Genomic DNA, 18,815 nt, shown 5'->3' on the forward strand with positions numbered 1-18,815 from the left:
GGGGAACCCAACCCCACCCTGGGACCCCCCCAAATCCCCCAGGGCCCCCAAAGTCTCCCCAGCTCCCTCCTGGACCCCCAAACCCCTCTGAGACCCCCCAGGACCCCCAAACCCCAGTAGAGCCCCCAAATCCCCCAACCCCCCAGGACCCCCAGCTTCCTCCTGGACCCCCAAACCCCTCTCAGAGCCCCCCAACCCCCCCCGGACCCCCAAAACCCCCCAACCCCTCCCCAACCCCTCTCAGAGCCCTCCCAACCCCCCAAACCCCCAAACCCCCCAACCCCTCTCAGAGCCCCCCAAACCCCCCCAAACCCCCAACCCCTCCCCAACACCTCTCAGAGCCCCCAACCCCCCAAACCCCCCGAACCCCCAAAACCCCCCAACCCCCCAACCCTCCCCAACCCCTCTCAGAGCCCTCCCAACCCCCCCAAACCCCCCAAGCCCCCCAACCCCTCCCCCAACCCCCTCAGAGCCCCCAAGCCCCCGCACCCCCGAAACCCCCCAACCCCCCAATCCCTCTCAGAGCCCCCCCCCAACCCCCTCAGAGCCCCCAATCCCCCCGGACCCTCCCCCACCCCCCCTCCCCCACTGACCGGAGGCTGAAGCGGCACCAGCCGAGGGGGAGGGGGGGTCATGAGGCCTCCCCCGCCGCTGCTGGCAGGACTCGCAGAAGCAGAGGCTGCGCCGGGGCTCGGGGGCGAAGTATTCGTCTGGGGGGAGGGGGAGGGAGGGGGGTCAGGGGGACCCCACCCACAGGGGACCCAGGGGTCCGGGGAGGGGAAACCCCAACCCCACCCATCCTTTGGGGAGTTGGGGGGGAGGACAGGATCCCAAGCCCCTCCCCCCCGGGGGCACCCAGCCCCCCATGCCCCCTCCCCACCCAGGGGGCATCCAGGCCGCCCCTCCCCACCCCGGGGGCACCCAGCTCCCCCCTCCCCACCCCAGGGGTCCGGGCCCCCTGCCCCCTCCCCACCCCAGGGGGACACCCAGGCATCCAAGCCCCCCTCCCCCACCCCAGGGTCCAGGCCGCCCCTCCCCACCCCGGGGGCACCCAGCCCCCCTCCCCCACCCCAGGGTCCAGGCCGCCCCTCCCCCACCCCAGGGGCACCCAGGCCCCCTGCCCCCCTCCCCCACCCCAGGGGTCCAGGCCCCCTCCCCCACCCCACGGAGCACCCGAGGGTCCAGGCCACCCTCCCCCACCCCAGGGGTCCAGCCCCCCCCTGCCCCCCTCCCCAGCCCAGGGGAGCACCCAGGCATCCAGCCCCCCCCCCCCCCAGCCCAGGGGTCCGGGCCGCCCCTCCCCCCCCGCAGGGGTCCCCCCGGGGTGCCGGCCGCCCCTCCCCCCGGGCCCCTCCCCCCACCGGGCAGCAGCAGCAGGTCCTTGAAGCGGGCGCACAGGGCCTGGTACTCGCAGGGCTGCGGGGGGGGCCCGGCCACGGGGGGGGCCCAGCAGAGGCGCTCCTTGACCCCTGGGGGGCGGGGCTGGCGTTGGACACGCCCAGGGGCGGGGCAGCGCCGTGCCACGCCCAGGGGCGGGGCTTCAAATGGACATGCCCGCTCTGGGTTGGGGGGGGGGGGGGGGAGGGTCCCTGAGCTCCCCCCACCCCAGCCCCATAGATGTGGGGGGCTCAGGGTGCTCCCAGCCCCATAGATCTGGGGGGTTCTGAGTCCTCCCAGCCCCATAGGGAGGAGCAGCACCCCCAGCCCCATAGATCTGGGGGGCTCAGGGTGCTCCCAGCCCCATAAGGAGAAGCAGAGCCCCCTGCCCCATAGATCTGGGGGGCTCAGGGTGCTCCCAGCCCCATAGGGAGGAGCAGCACCCCCAGCCCCATAGATGTGGGGGGGCTCAGAGTGCTCCCAGCCCCATAAGGAGAAGCAGAGCCCCCTGCCCCATAGATCTGGGGGGCTCAGGGTGCTCCCAGCCCCATAGGGAGAAGCAGAGCCCCCTGCCCCATAGATCTGGGGGGCTCAGGGTGCTCCCAGCCCCATAGGGAGGAGCAGTACCCCCAGCCCCATAGATGTGGGGGGGCTCAGAGTGCTCCCAGCCCCATAGATCTGGGGGGTTCTGAGTCCTCCCAGCCCCATAGGGAGAAGCAGGACCCCCCACCCCATAGATTTGGGGGCCTTTGACTCCTCCCAGCCCCATAGATCTGGGGGGCTCGGAGTGCTCCCAGCCCCATAGAGAGGAGCAGGGCCCCCAGCCCCATAGATCTGGGGGGCTTTGACTCCTCCCAGCCCCATAGATCTGGGGGACTCTGAGTGCCCCTTCCCTGCCCCATGGATTTGGGGGGGCCACTAACTCTCCCCCCACCCCACATTTTAGGGGTCACTGAACCCCCCCAGCCCCATAGATTCAAGCAGTGCCTCCCCCTCCCCCATGGCCCATTTTGGGGCTCCCTGACCCCAAATTTGGGGGCCACTTACTCCCCCAGCCCCCCACTTATGGGGCACCCTGCCCCCCAGCCCCCAGATTTGAGGGTCCCTTCCTCCCTCCCAGCCCCCAAATTTAGGGGTCCCTGCCCCCCAGCCCCCCACTTATGGGGCTCCTGACCCCCAAATTTGGGGGCCACTTACTCCCCAGCCCCCCACTTATAGGGCTCCCTGCCCCCCGGCCCCCAGATTTGGGGCCCCTGCCCCCCACCCCCACTTATGGGGCTCCCTCCCCCAGCCCCCACTTATGGGGTCCCCTGCCCCCACCCCCACTTATGGGGCTCCCTCCCCCAGCCCCCACTTATGGGGCCCCCTGCCCCCACCCCCCACTTATGGGGCTCCCTCCCCCAGCCCCCACTTATGGGGCCCCCTGCCCCCCACCCCCACTTATGGGGCTCCCTCCCCCAGCCCCCCAGATTTGGGGCCCCTGCCCCCCACCCCCACTTATGGGGCTCCCTCCCCAGCCCCCACTTATGGGGTCCCTCCCCCCACCCCCCCACTTGCAGGGCTCCCTCCCCCACCCCCACTTACGGGGCCCCCTGCCCCCACCCCCCACTTATGGGGCTCCTCCCCCACCCCCCACTTATGGGCCCCCCTCACCGTCCACCACGTCGGCCTTCTCCACGTCCCCCCGCGCCCGGGGGTCCCCGCTGGGGCCCCCCCCGTCCGCCGCCTCCGACACGATCGTCACCTGGGGGGGGAGGGGCTCAGGGGGGGACCCCGGGGGGGGCCCCCCCGTCTCCCCTCCCCCACCACTGGGGTCCCTTGGGGGTCCCAGGCTCCCTGGGGGAGGGGCTCCCCCAACCACCCCCATCCCTGGGTGAGCAGGGCTTATGGGGGAGGGGGGGCTGTGTGTCCCCCCAAAAGGGGTGCCCCCGTCCCCCTCCCCCTACTGAGATCCCTTGGGGGGGGCTCCCCACACATCAGGGTCCCTTGGGGGGGTCCCAAGCTCCCTGGGGGGAGGGGCTCCCAACCACCCCCATCCCTGGGTGAGCAGGGCTTATGGGGGGAATGTATGGGGTGCCCCCCAAAACAAGGGGTGCCCCCCCACTGGGGTCCCTTGGCTGGGGGTCCCCTGGGTGTTGGGGTCCCTTGGGGGTCCCAGGCTCCCTGGGGGAGGGGCTCCCCAACCACCCCCATCCCTGGGTGAGCAGGGGTTGGGGGGGAGTGTATGGGGTGTCCTCCCCCCAAAAAAGGCAGGTGCCCCCCCACTGGGGTCCCTTGGGGGGCTCCCACACATCAGGGTCCCTTGGGGGTCCCAGGCTCCCTGGGGGGAGGGGCTCCCAACCACCCCCATCCCTGGGTGAGCAGGGCTTATGGGGGGGGAGTGTATGGGGTGCCCCCCCAAAACAAGGGGGTGCCCCCCACCTGCTGGCACTGCCCGTAGAGGTCCAGCAGGACGTAGCAGGGGGCCGGGACCCCCCCCGCCGCCACCCCCTGGTCGCGGCCGTTGACGTAGAGGTGCAGCCGCCCCCCGTCCACCAGCAGCCCCAGCAGCGTCCCCGCCGGCAGCGCGTCCAGGTTGGGGCCGTAGTCCTCGCAGATCTGGGGGGACAGACGGACGGACGTGGGGGGCACCCCCGCACAGGGGAGGGGACACCCCCATCCCCCCGGCCTGGCCCTGGGCTGGGAATGGAGGGGAGGGGGGGGGGATGGGGATGGAGTGGGGGAGGGGGGGGGTGGGGGAGGGGGCTGGGACCCTGGGGATGGGGGGGCCAGGAATGGGGGGCAGGATTGGGGGGCACCCCCGCACAGGGGGAGGGGGACACCCCCCCCCCCATCCCCCCCCCCCCCGGCCTGGCCCTGGGCTGGGAATGGAGGGGAGGGGGGGGGGATGGGGAGTGGGGGAGGGAGTGGGGGAGGGGGGGATGGGGGACCCTGGGGATGGGGGCCTTGGGAATGGGGGGCAGGATTGGGGGGCACCCCCGCACAGGGGGAGGGGGACACCCCCCCCCCATCCCCCCCCCCCCGGCCTGGCCCTGGGCTGGGAATGGAGGGAGGGGGGGATGGGGGAGTGGGGGAGGGAGTGGGGGAGGGGGGGATGGGGGGGGACCCTAGGGATGGGGGGGCCTTGGGAATGGGGGGCAGGATTGGGGGGGCACCCCTGCACAGGGGAGGGGGACACCCCCATCCCCCGGCCTGGCCCTGGGCTGGGAATGGAGGAGGGGAGGGAGGAGGGGAGGAGGGGGGATGGGGATGGAGTGGGGGAGAGGGGGGTGGGGGGAGGGGGTGGGGCTGGGACCCTGGGGATGGGGGAGCAGGATTGGGGGACGGGGGCGGCACCCCTGCACAGGGGAGGGGGACACCCCCACCCCCACCCCACCCCTCCCCGGCCTGGCCCTGGGGGAATGGAGGGGAGGGGAGGGAGGAGGGGGGGATGGGAATGGGGAGGGGGAGGGAGGTGGGGGAGGGGGGATGGGGGAGGGGGGTGGGGGGGACCCTGGGGATGGGGGGCAGGATTGGGGGGGACGGGGGGCACCCCGCACAGGGGAGGGGACACCCCACCCCCCCGGCCTGGCCCTGGCCTGGGAATGGAGGGAGGGGGGATGGGAATGGGGGAGTGGGGGGAGGGGAGATGGGGGGACCCCCAAAATAATGGGGGACCCCCTGGGGATGGGGGGGCCCGGGGGGGCCCAGGCGGTGTTTGGGGCGTCTCAAGGAGCTGTTGGGGTCCCCGGGGGGGGTTGGGGTCCCCAGAGGGGGTGGGGAGGTTTGGGGGTCCTGGGCATTTTGGGGGCCCCGGGGAGGTTTGGGGGCCCCAGAGGGGGTGGGGAAGTTTGGGGGTCCTGGGGAGGTTTGGGGGTCCCGGGGGGTGTTGGGGTCCCCAGGGAGGTATGGGGGCCCCAGAGGGGTGGGGATTTTGGGGGTCCCGGGGGGTTTGGGCGGCCCCAGAGGGGAGTGGGGATTTTGGGGGTCCTGGGCGTTTTGGGGGTCCCAGGGGGTTTTGGGGGTCCCCAGGGGGCGGGGAGGTTTGGGGGTCCTGGGGAGGTTTGGGGGCCCCAGAGGGGGTGGGGATTTTGGGGGTCCCGGGGGTTTGGGCGGCCCCAGAGGGGAGTGGGAATTTTGGGGGGTCCTGGGAGTTTTGGGGGCCCCGGGGAGGTTTGGGGGCCCCAGAGGGGAGTGGGGAGGTTTGGGGGGTCCCGGGCGTTTTGGGGGTCCCAGGAGGTTTGGGGGCCCCAGAGGGGGTGGGGATTTTGGGGGTCCCGGGAGTTTTGGGGGGTCCCGGGGAGGTCTGGGGGTCGCGGGCGCGGTTTCGGGGTCCCCCCCCCCACCTTGCGGGCGTTGTGGAAGACGCTGCGGCGCTGGAGCAGCCAGGCCGAGCGCTTCAGGCCGGCGGCGCAGGCGGGGAGGGGGGCGCGGCCGGGGGGGGCCCCCGCCCCCCCCAGGGCCAGCGAGGAGCTCCACTGGGGGTTCAGGGCGTCGATCTGCACCTGGGGGTGACGTCATCGTGAGGTCATCAGCCAACGGCCCCGACGTCAGCACCCAACCACCCTGACATCATCAACTCCCAGTGACATCACCGCACACCCCCCACCCAGGTCACACACGCACCCCCCATCCCCCCCCATGAGCTCCACTGGGGGTTCAGGGCGTCGATCTGCACCTGGGGGTGACGTCATCGTGAGGTCATCAGCCAACGGCCCCGACGTCAGCACCTACCTACCCTGACATCATCAACTCCCAGTGACATCACCACACGCCCCCCCCCCAGGCCACACACGCACCCCCCCATCCCCCCCCCCCGAGCTCCACTGGGGGTTCAGGGCGTCGATCTGCACCTGGGGGTGACGTCATCGTGAGGTCATCAGCCAACGGCCCCGACGTCAGCACCTACCTACCCTGACATCATCAACTCCCAGTGACATCACCGCACGCCCCCCCCAGGTCACACATGCACCCCCCCATCCCCCCCCATGAGCTCCACTGGGGGTTCAGGGCGTCGATCTGCACCTGGGGGTGACGTCATCGTGAGGTCATCAGCCAACGGCCCCGACGTCAGCACCCAACCACCCTGACATCATCAACTCCCAGTGACATCACCGCACGCCCCCCCCCCAGGCCACACACGCACCCCCGTCCCCCCCGAGCTCCACTGGGGGTTCAGGGCGTCGATCTGCACCTGGGGGTGACATCATCGTGATGTCATCAGCCAACGGCCCCGACGTCAGCACCCAACCACCCTGACATCATCAACTCCCAGTGACATCACCACATGCCCCCCCCCAGGTCACACATGCACCCCCCCATCCCCCCCCATGAGCTCCACTGGGGGTTCAGGGCGTCGATCTGCACCTGGGGGTGACGTCATCGTGAGGTCATCACCCAACGGCCCCGACGTCAGCACCTACCTACCCTGACATCATCAACTCCCAGTGACATCACCGCACGCCCCCCCAGGCCACACACGCACCCCCCATCCCCCCCGAGCTCCACTGGGGGTTCAGGGCGTCGATCTGCACCTGGGGTGACGTCATCGTGAGGTCATCAGCCAACGGCCCCGACGTCAGCACCTACCTACCCTGACATCATCAACTCCCAGTGACATCACCGCACGCCCCCCCAGGCCACACACGCACCCCCATCCCCCCCCGAGCTCCACTGGGGGTTCAGGGCGTCGATCTGCACCTGGGGTGACGTCATCGTGAGGTCATCAGCCAACGGCCCCGACGTCAGCACCTACCTACCCTGACATCATCAACTCCCAGTGACATCACCGCACGCCCCCCCCCCAGGTCACACACGCACCCCCATCCCCCCCGAGCTCCACTGGGGGTTCAGGCCGTCGATCTGCACCTGGGGGTGACGTCATCGTGAGGTCATCAGCCAACGGCCCCGACGTCAGCACCCAACCACCCTGACATCATCAACTCCCAGTGACATCACCGCACGCCCCAGGCCACACACGCACCCCCGTCCCCCGAGCTCCACTGGGGGTTCAGGGCGTCGATCTGCACCTGGGGGTGACATCATTGTGATGTCATCAGCCAACGGCCCCGACGTCAGCACCCAACCACCCTGACATCATCAACTCCCAGTGACATCACCGCACGCCCCCCCCAGGTCACACATGCACCCCCCCATCCCCCCCATGAGCTCCACTGGGGTTCAGGGCGTCGATCTGCACCTGGGGGTGACGTCATCGTGAGGTCATCAGCCAACGGCCCCGACGTCAGCACCTACCTACCCTGACATCATCAACTCCCAGTGACATCACCGCACGCCCCCCAGGCCACACACGCACCCCCATCCCCCCCGAGCTCCACTGGGGGTTCAGGGCGTCGATCTGCACCTGGGGGTGACGTCATCGTGAGGTCATCAGCCAACGGCCCCGACGTCAGCACCCAACCACCCTGACATCATCAACTCCCAGTGCCATCACCGCATGCCCCCCAGGCCACACACGCACCCCCCCATCCCCCCCCCCGAGCTCCACTGGGGGTTCAGGGCGTCGATCTGCACCTGGGGGTGATGTCATCGTGATGTCATCAGCCAACGGCCCCGACGTCAGCACCCAACCACCCTGACATCATCAACTCCCAGTGACATCACCGCACGCCCCCCCAGGCCACACACGCACCCCCATCCCCCCCGAGCTCCACTGGGGGTTCAGGGCGTCGATCTGCACCTGGGGGTGACGTCATCGTGAGGTCATCAGCCAACGGCCCTGACGTCAGCACCTACCTACCCTCACATCCTCAACTCCCAGTGACATCACCGCACGCCCCCCCAGGTCACACACGCACCCCCCGTCCCCCCCCCCGAGCTCCACTGGGGGTTCAGGGCGTCGATCTGCACCTGGGGGTGACGTCATCGTGAGGTCATCAGCCAACGGCCCCGACGTCAGCACCCAACCGCCCTGACATCATCAACTCCCAGTGACATCACCGCACGCCCCCAGGCCACACACGCACCCCCATCCCCCCGAGCTCCACTGGGGGTTCAGGGCGTCGATCTGCACCTGGGGGTGACGTCATCGTGAGGTCATCAGCCAACGGCCCCGACGTCAGCACCCAACCACCCTGACATCATCAACTCCCAGTGACATCACCGCACGCCCCCCAGGTCCCACATGCACCCCCCCATCCCCCCCCATGAGCTCCACTGGGGGTTCAGGGCGTCGATCTGCACCTGGGGGTGACGTCATCGTGAGGTCATCAGCCAACGGCCCCGACGTCAGCACCTACCTACCCTGACATCATCAACTCCCAGTGACATAACCGCACGCCCCCCCCCCAGGCCACACACGCACCCCCCGTCCCCCCCCCGAGCTCCACTGGGGGTTCAGGGCGTCGATCTGCACCTGGGGGTGACGTCATCGTGAGGTCATCAGCCAACGGCCCCGACGTCAGCACCCAACCGCCCTGACATCATCAACTCCCAGTGACATCACCGCACCCCCCCAGGCCACACACGCACCCCCATCCCCCCGAGCTCCACTGGGGTTCAGGGCGTCGATCTGCACCTGGGGGTGACGTCATCGTGAGGTCATCAGCCAACGGCCCCGACGTCAGCACCTACCTACCCTGACATCATCAACTCCCAGTGACATCACCGCACGCCCCCCAGGTCACACACGCACCCCCGTCCCCCCGAGCTCCACTGGGGGTTCAGGGCGTCGATCTGCACCTGGGGGTGACGTCATCGTGAGGTCATCAGCCAACGGCCCCGACGTCAGCACCCAACCACCCTGACATCATCAACTCCCAGTGACATCACCGCACACCCCCACCCAGGTCACACACGCACCCCCATCCCCCCCCATGAGCTCCACTGGGGGTTCAGGGCGTCGATCTGCACCTGGGGGTGACGTCATCGTGAGGTCATCAGCCAACGGCCCCGACGTCAGCACCTACCTACCCTGACATCATCAACTCCCAGTGACATCACCGCACGCCCCCCCCCCAGGCCACACACGCACCCCCCCATCCCCCCCCCGAGCTCCACTGGGGGTTCAGGGCGTCGATCTGCACCTGGGGGTGACGTCATCGTGAGGTCATCAGCCAACGGCCCCGACGTCAGCACCCAACCGCCCTGACATCATCAACTCCCAGTGACATCACCGCACGCCCCCCCCCCAGGCCACACACGCACCCCCCCATCCCCCCCCCCGAGCTCCACTGGGGGTTCAGGGCGTCGATCTGCACCTGGGGGTGACGTCATCGTGAGGTCATCAGCCAACGGCCCCGACGTCAGCACCTACCTACCCTGCCATCATCAACTCCCAGTGACATCACCGCACGCCCCCCAGGTCACACACGCACCCCGTCCCCCCCGAGCTCCACTGGGGGTTCAGGGCGTCGATCTGCACCTGGGGGTGACGTCATCGTGAGGTCATCAGCCAACGGCCCCGACGTCAGCACCCAACCACCCTGACATCATCAACTCCCAGTGACATCACCGCACACCCCCCAGGTCACACACGCACCCCCCATCCCCCCATGAGCTCCACTGGGGGTTCAGGGCGTCGATCTGCACCTGGGGGTGACGTCATCGTGATGTCATCAGCCAACGGCCCCGACGTCAGCACCCAACCACCCTGACATCATCAACTCCCAGTGACATCACCGCATGCCCCCCCAGGCCACACACGCACCCCCCATCCCCCCCCGAGCTCCACTGGGGGTTCAGGGCGTCGATCTGCACCTGGGGTGACATCATCGTGATGTCATCAGCCAACGGCCCCGACGTCAGCACCCAACCACCCTGACATCATCAACTCCCAGTGACATCACCGCATGCCCCCCCCAGGCCACACACGCACCCCCATCCCCCCCCGAGCTCCACTGGGGGTTCAGGGCGTCGATCTGCACCTGGGGGTGACGTCATCATGAGGTCATCAGCCAACGGCCCCGACGTCAGCACCTACCTACCCTGACATCATCAACTCCCAGTGACATCACCACATGCCCCCCCCCAGGTCACACACGCACCCCCCGAGCTGCACAGTGGGTTCAGGGCATCAAGCCGCAGCTGTGGGTGACATCACCGTGATGTCAGCACACCCCGTGATGTCATCACACGCTGGGGACACTGCCACCCCTCCCCCCCCGGCCCCGAGCTGCACGGGGGAGGGGGTGACGTCATTGTGACGTCATCACCCAACCGCTCTGACATCATCAACCCCCAGTGACATCACCACCTGCCCCCCCCTCCCCCGCCCACGAGCTGCACAATGGGCTCAGGGCATCGAGCTGCAGCTGGAGGAGGTGGTGACATCATCATGACATCATCACCTCCCTGTGACATCATCACCCCCTCAGTGACATCACCAACCCACAGCTCCCCCCCCTGCCCCCGGCCACAAACTCCCCCGCGGGTTCAGGGCGCGGGGCGGGGTGTGTGTGACATCACCACGATGTCATCACCCCTCTCTGCGACATCATCACCCCCCCTCCGTGACATCACCACATACCCCCCCAGCCGCCCCCATCACCAAGCTCCATTGCAGAGTTGATTTGTGCCTGGGGGGGGTGACATCACGGTGATGTCATCACAACCCCATGATGTCACCACCCCTCCCAGTGATGTCCCCGCCCCGCCCACCCCCCCCATGAGCTCCGCCGCGGGTTCAGCGCCTCCCCCTGCACCCGAGGGTGCCTGTGACATCACGGTGATGCCACTGTGATGTCATCAGCCCAGCCCCCGCATCCACAGCAGCTCTGACATCCGATTGGCCAGCCTGGCATGATGTCAGGGAAGGTGGTGAGCCATGATTGGCCATCCCCGTGTGACATCACAGCCCCTGCTATACACATCACTGCACTGCCGCCATTGGCTGCCCAATATGACCTCACACGCAGACACACGTCCCCCGCCCCCCCCACTGGGCCCTCCCCGACCTCCCCTCCCGCACCATGACCTCATCGGGATGTAGGGCCACCATTGGCGAACCCCCGCATGACATCACCAGGGGCCCTCCCAACCTCCCCTCCCTCCCCATGACCTCACGGAAGCACAGGACCACCATTGGCCAACCCCCGTATGACATCACCAGAGTCCCCCCCAGCCTCCCCTCCCTCCCCATGACTTCATCGGGCACAGGGCTGCCATTGGCCAACCCCGCATGACATCATCACGGTCCCCGACCTCCCTCCCTCCCCATGACCTCACGGCAGCGCAGGGCCACCATTGGCCAACCCCCGCATGACATCACCACGGTCCCCCCGACCTCCCCTCCCTCCCCATGACCTCACGGCAGCGCAGGACCACCATTGGCCAACCCCTGCATGACATCACCAGGGTCCCCCCAGCCTCCCTCCCTCCCCATGACCTCATCGGGGCACAGGGCTGCCATTGGCCAATCCCCGCATGACATCACCATGGTCCCCCCGACCTCCCCTCCCTCCCCATGACCTCACGGCAGCGCAGGGCCGCCATTGGCCAACCCCTGCATGACATCACCAGGGTCCCCCCCAGCCTCCCCTCCCTCCCCATGACCTCATCGGGGCACAGGGCCGCCATTGGCCAACCTCTGCATGACATCACCAGGGTCCCCCAGCCTCCCCTCCCTCCCCATGACCTCATCGGGGCACAGGGCTGCCATTGGCCAACCCCCGCATGACATCACCTCGGTCCCCCCGACCTCCCTCCCTCCCCATGACCTCACGGCGGCGCAGGGCCGCCATTGGCTGCCGGGGGGTGGGCGGTACCTGGAAGAGGCGGCCGGGGGAGGGGCTGCCCCACCACCACCAGCCCCTGGTTGTAGGTGGAGACGCGCGTGGCCGTGCGGTTGCCGTTGGAGAGGAGGATGTTCTTGCCGTGGCACCCCAAAAATGTGGGGGCCCTGGGGGGGGAGAGGGTCAGGGGGTCATGGGGGGCCATGGGGGGCTGGGGGAAAGGGGGGTTGGGGGCGTTAAAGGGGGTTTAGGGGTCCCTGGGGGGTGGAGATGGGGGATGGAGAGAAGGGGGTTGGGTGGTGCCCCAAAAATGGGGGGCTCGGGGGAGAGGGTCAGGGGGTCATGGGGGGCAGGGTGACCCTTTGGGGGTTCCCAGTGCCCCCCAGTGCCCCCAGTCCCTCCCAGTGCCCCCCAGTATCCGCCAATGCCCCCCAGTGCCCCCCAGTCCCTCCCAGTGCCCCCAGTATCCGCCAGTGCTTCCCAGTGCCCCCCAGTGCCCCCCAGTCCCTCCCAGTGCCCCCCCACTCACGGCCAGGGGTCCCGGCGGTGGGGGAGGGGCTGGGGGTGGGGAGGGGCTGGGGGAGGGGCGCCGCTGCCCCCCTCCCCCCCGCGCTGACGATGGAGACGGCCGTCACCCGCCCGTACAGGTCCAGCGCCACGAAGGCGTTCTGCGGGGGAGGGGCGGTGACGTCAGCGCGTGACATCACGGCCCTGCCCCGCCCAGGCAGGGCGTGAGGTCAGGGGAGCCAGTGACATCACAGCCCCAGCCCCTCCCCGGCAGGAAGTGAGGTCACAGAGCCCGGTGACATCACAGTCAGGACTCTCCAGGGCAGGAAGTGAGGTCAGAGAGCTCTATGACATCACAGCTATGCCTCTCCCAAGTAGCAAGTGAGGTCAGGAAAGCGAGTGACATCACGGCAGAGCCCTTCCCAGGCAGGAAGTGAGGTCAGCAAACCCAGTGACATCATGGCAAAGGTCAACCCAGGCAGGAAGTGAGGTCACAGAGCCCTGTGACATCATGACCAGGATCCTCCTGGCCAAGAAGTGAGGGCAGAGAGCTCGATGACATCATAGCTATGCCCCTCCCAAGGAAGAACTGACATCAGGAAACCAAGTGACATCATGGCGAAGGCTCTCCCAGGCAGGAAGTGAGGTCAGAGAGCCTCGTGACATCACAACCATGCTCCTCCCAGACGGGAAGTGAGCTCAGAGAGCCTCGTGACATCACAACCATGCTCCTCCCAGGCAGGAAGTGAGGTCAGAGAGCCCCTGGCGACACCGGAGCCCTGCATAGGGTGACGCTGCGGGGGTGACATCACGGGGGGGGACACATGGTGGAAGTGACATCACAGGGGGTGCCACCGCAGGGCTGACATCACAAGGGGGTGACATCACAGGAGTGACATCATAGCGGGGGTGACACCATGGCGGTGACATCGTGGGGGGGTGACATCCCAGGGGGGGCGACACCACAGCGGTGGCACCGCGGGGGTGACATCCTTGGCGGGGAGGGGTGTGGCCTCACAGGAGTGACATCACAGGGGCAGGGGGGATGACGTCACAGGGATGACATCACGGGGCGTTACCTTGGCGACGCCGGTGGCGGCGGGGCCCATGTCCTCCCCGTCCACCAGGATGTGCATCGCGTCATCGGGGCCGCGCCGCACCCCCAGCCGGTTCCCGACCTGGGGGGGGGGGGGGCACCCGTCAGACCCCCGGGACCCCCCTGAACCCCCCGGGGGCTCCCTGACCCCCCCCAAACACCCTCAGGACCCCCCCGGGAGCTCCAGGCCCCCCGGACCCCCTGGGACCCCCAAGACCCCCTGGGGACCCCCTGAATCTCCCCTGAGACCCCGGGACCCCCTTGGGAACCTTCCTGACCCCCTGAACCCCCCAAGACCCTCAAGACCCCCGGGGACCCCCTGAACCCCCCAGGACCCCCATGGGAGCTCCCTGTGTCCCCTAGGACCCTCAAGCCCCCCGGACCCCCTGACCCCCCCGGACCCCCCAGGACCCCCCAGAAGCTCCCTGTGTCCCCTGGGACCCTCAAGCCCCCCTCCCCAGACCCCCCAGGACCCCCTGAGCCCCCCATGACCCCCCTGAACCCCCCAGAAGCTCCCTGTGTCCCATAGGACCCTCAAGCCCCCGGACCCCCTGACCCCCCCGGACCCTCCCCAGGACCCCCTAGAAGCTTCCTGTGTCCCCTGGGACCCTCAAGCCCCCTGACCCCCCCGGCCCCCCCAGGACCCCCTGACCCCCCAGGACCCCCCAGAAGCTCCCTGTGCCCCCTGGGACCCTCAAGCCCCCGGACCCCCCAGGACCCCTCTGACCCCCTGAACCCCCCATGATCCCCATGGGAGCTCCCTGTGTCCCCTGGGACCCTCAAGCCCCCCCCCCGACCCCCCAGGACCCCCAGACCCCCCAGGACCCCCCGGACCCCCCAGGACCCCCAGAAGCTTCCTGTGCCCCTGGGACCCTCAAGCCCCCCTGACCCCCCCCCAGACCCCCCAGGACCCCCTGAGCCCCCTGTGCCCCTGGGACCCTCAAGCCCCCCTGACCTCCCCCCGGCCCCCCCAGGACCCCCCTAGAAGCTCCCTGTGTCCCCTGGGACCCTCAAGCCCCCCCCTCCCCGGCCCCCAGGACCCCCCCCCCGGCTCCTCACCGCCAGCCGGTCGAGGGAGACGCCGTAGTTGTGGCGGGTGAGGGTCCCGTTGCGCCGCACCTCGGCCCCCGCCACCACCCAGGTGGGGGGCGCGGGCAGGTCCAGGAGGGTGGCGGGGAGGGCGGGGGGCCCGGGGGGGCCCTGCCCCGGGGGCAGCGCCGTCAGCCCCAGCCGCACCGAGCCCGCCCAGCGCTCGTCCAGCGCCTCGATCCGCACCTGGCGGGCGAGGGGTTAAGGCAGGCGGAGGGGGCGGGGCTTGAAGGGGCGGGGCTTGAAGGGGCAGGGCTACGGGAGGCTCCACCCACGGGGGGGGGGGCACACACAGACCTACCCGTCACCCAGGGTTCGATTCACAGCTGGGCAATGGGAGGTGAAATGGGGCGGAGCCGGGGCGGGGCTTGTTGGGGCGGGGCTTGCAGGGGTGGGGCTTGCAGGGGCGGGGCTACGGGAGGCTCCACCCAGGGGGGGGGGGCGCACACAGACCTACCCATCACCGAGGGTTCGATTCACAGCTGGGCAATGGGAGGTGAAATGGGGCGGAGCCGGGGTGGGGCTTGTTGGGGGCAGGGCTTGCAGGGGCAGGGCTACGGGAGGCTCCACCCACGGGGGGGGGGCACACACAGACCTACCCGTCACCCAGGGTTCGATTCGCAGCTGGGCAATGGGAGGTGAAATGGGGCGGAGCCGGGGGCGGGGCTTGTTGGGGCGGGGCTTGCAGGGGTGGGGCTTGCAGGGGCGGGGCTACGGGAGGCTCCACCCACGGGGGGGCCTGCACACAGACCTACCCGTCACCCAGGGTTCAATTCGCAGCTGGGCAATGGGAGGTGAAATGGGGCGGAGCCGGGGGCGGGGCTTGTTGGGGGCGGGGCTACATAAGGCCCCTCCCACCCCCCATAAGAGCGGGTGGACCCAGCACTCACCCAGGGTTTAAATTGGGGGGGGTGTGTGAATAGGGGCGGGGCTTAGCCAGGAGGCGTGGCCTATGCACGGGGAGGGGTTGCACAGGGGCGGGGCTCCATAAGGCTCCGCCCACCGGGGAGCAGACCCACGGTCTTTAAATTGTGGGGGTTAAATGAGGAGGGGGAGGAGCCAGGGGCGGGGCTTATCCAGGGAGGTGTGGCATATCCAGTGGGAGGGGTTTGCACAGGGGCGGGGCTCCATAAGGCTCCTCCCACCCTGGACAGTCCCACCGCCTTTAAATTGCAGGGGTTAAATGGGGGCGGGGCTTGGCCAGGGAGGCGGGGCTTAACCGAGGGGAGGAGCTTCTACGTGGGGCGGGGCTCCATAAGGCTCCGCCCACCGGGGGGGGCAACCCAATCGCTCACCCACTACAGGGCAGGGGGAGGAGTCACATAGGGGGCGGGGCTTTACCCGGGGGCGTGGGGTTAAAGGAGGGGCGGGGCTCCAATAAGCCCAACCCACCCATCAATGCGCAGCTGGGCAATGGGGATCTAAATCAGGGCGGGGGAGGAGCCAGGGGGCGGGGCTTATCTGGGGAGGGGGGTGCACGGGGGCGGGGCTCGCAGTGGGCGTGCCCCACCTTAGCCCCTCCCATTTCTCTTAAAGAGGCAACGTCCTTCCTGCTGTTGCCCCCCCCTTCCCATGCAGGGGCGAGGCCGTGCCACAGCCCCACCCTCCAGGTGACCCCGCCCTCCCGTAGGCGTGTCCCACCCAGGCCCCTCCCACTTCTCTTAAAGAGATATCGCCTCTCCCACCATCGCCCCCCCCCCCCCCGTTTCCCATGTACGGGTGGGGTTGGTACCCAGCCCCTCCCCTGGTTGACCCTGCCCCCGTGGGCGTGTCCCACCATAGCCCCTCCCACTTATCTTAAAGAAACAACGTCCCTCCTCCTGTTGCCCCCTTCCATGCAGGGGCATAGCCATTCCCCACCCCTCCCCTAGCTGACCCCACCCCCCGTGGGCGTATCCCTCGGGGGCCCCTCCCACTTTTCTTAAAGAGACACCGCCTCTCCCACCATCACCCCCCTTCCACCATTGCTGGAGGGGGGGGTGGGGGGTGGTCATTCCCCAACCCCTCCCTCTCCCCTGGATGACCCCGCCCCCCATGGGCGTGTCCCTCTGGGGCCCCACCCACCTCGAAGAGCTCTCCGGGCCGGAGGTGGGAGCGGCTGAAGACCAGGCCGTGGCAGTAGCCGGCCACGCGGGCGGCCCCCAGCCCCTCCGCCCCCAGGGCCACGTTCTGCCCACAGCGACTGTGGAACCGCTGGCACGGCCCTGGGGCTGGGGGGAAGGGGCGGGGTCACTGGGGGGCGTGGCAGCGAGGGGGCGTGGCGTCGGGGGGACACAATTGGGGGGGGACACAAGTGGGGGGGACACGGCCCTGGGGCTGGGGGAAGGGGCGGGGTCACTGGGGGCGTGGCAGCGAGGGGCGTGGCAGCGAGGGGGCGTGGCAGCGAGGGGGACACAGAACTGGGGGGACACAGAACTGGGGGGACGACACAGCCCTGGGGCTGGGGGGAAGGGGCGGGGTCACTGGGGGCGTGGCAGCGAGGGGCGTGGCGTCGGGGGGACACAATTGGGGGGGAGACATGGCCCTGGGGCTGGGGCGAAGGGGTGGGGTCACTGGGGGTGTGGCAGCGAGGGGGCGTGGCGTCAGGGAGGGGACACAGAATCGGGGGGACACATGGCCCTGGGGCTGGGGGAAGGGGCGGGGTCACTGGGGGCGTGGCAGCGAGGGGCGTGGCGTCAGGGGGCGTGGCGTCAGGGAGGGGGACACAGAATTGGGGGAGGGGGACACAGAACTGGGGGGGAAGGGGCGGGGTCACTGGGGGCGTGGCAGCGAGGGGGCGTGGCGTCAGGGGCGTGGCGTCAGGGAGGGGGACACAGAATTGGGGGGACATGGCCCTGGGTCTGGGGGGAAGGGGCGGGGTCACAGGGGGTGTGGCAATGGGGCGTGGCGTCGGTGGGCGTGGCACTGGGAGGGGACATGGGGGTGGACGACAGCATGGGTGGGGACACATGGCCCTGGGGGAAGGGGCGGGGTCACTGGGGGTGTGGCATATGGGGCGTGGCCTATGGGGGACACACGGCCCTGGGGACAGGGGGAGTTGGGGACATGGGGGGGGCACAGGGCCCTGGGGCTGGGGGACACGGGGGGTGGCACCTGGGGGGGGAGGGGCACGGCACCCATGGGGGACACGGCACCGAGGGAGGGGACATGTGACATGGAGGGGACATGTGACATGGAGGGGACATGTGACATGGAGGGGACATACGTCACATTGAGGAGAAATGTCACCAGGGAGGGGGACACGTGACCCCGGGAAGGGACACGCCACCCCGGGAAGGGGATATGTCACCTAGGAAAGGGACATGTCACCAGGGAGGGGACACGTCACCCCGGGAAGGGACACGTCACCAGGGAGGGGGATATGTCACCTAGGAAAGGGACACGTCACCCAGGGAGGGGGACACGTCACCTAGGGAAGGGACATGTCACCAGGGAGGGGACACGTCCCCCAAGGAAGGGACACGTCACCAGGGAAGGGGACACGTCCCCCAGGGAAGGGGACACGTCACCACGGGAGGGGGATATGTCACCTAGGAAAGGGACATGTCACCAGGGAGGGGGACATGTGACCCAGGGAGGGGGACACGTCACCCCAGGAAGGGACATGTCACCAGGGAGGGGACACGCCACCCCGGGAAGGGGACACGTCACCGCGGGAAGGGGACACGGCCCCCAGGGAGGGGGATATGTCACCTAGGGAAGGGACATGTCACCAAGGAAGGGACATGTCCCCCAAGGAAGGGACACGTCACCAGGGAAGGGGACATGTGACCCAGGGAGGGGGACACGTCACCCCGGGAAGGGACACGTCACCGCGGGAGGGGGACATGTCACCTAGGGAAGGGACACGTCCCCCAGGGAGGGGGATACGTCACCTAGGGAAGGGACATGTCACCAGGGAGGGGACACGTCCCCCAAGGAAGGGACACGTCACCAGGGAAGGGGACACGTCCCCCAGGGAAGGGGACACGTCACCACGGGAGGGGATATGTCACCCAGGAAAGGGACATGTCACCAGGAGGGGACATGTGACCCAGGGAGGGGGACACGTCACCCCAGGAAGGGACATGTCACCA

At 69.4% G+C, this 18,815-nt stretch overlaps 1 protein-coding gene across 1 annotated transcript in view; it reads right to left on the bottom strand.

Moving 5' to 3' along the window:
- NEURL4 (neuralized E3 ubiquitin protein ligase 4) overlaps positions 1-18,815 on the bottom strand; it is a 57,560-nt gene that overhangs the window by 3,413 nt on the left and 35,332 nt on the right. The window contains 12 exon segments of the mRNA XM_072848614.1: positions 594-624; positions 627-710; positions 1,362-1,469; positions 3,031-3,121; positions 3,799-3,975; positions 5,703-5,861; positions 12,081-12,093; positions 12,095-12,258; positions 12,644-12,715; positions 13,634-13,732; positions 14,710-14,925; positions 16,804-16,949. Coding sequence (XP_072704715.1) covers positions 594-624; positions 627-710; positions 1,362-1,469; positions 3,031-3,121; positions 3,799-3,975; positions 5,703-5,861; positions 12,081-12,093; positions 12,095-12,258; positions 12,644-12,715; positions 13,634-13,732; positions 14,710-14,925; positions 16,804-16,949 — 1,360 coding nt within the window.

This window comes from Ciconia boyciana, chromosome 32, assembly GCF_034638445.1.
Source record: "Ciconia boyciana chromosome 32, ASM3463844v1, whole genome shotgun sequence".
Lineage (NCBI taxonomy): Eukaryota > Metazoa > Chordata > Aves > Ciconiiformes > Ciconiidae > Ciconia > Ciconia boyciana.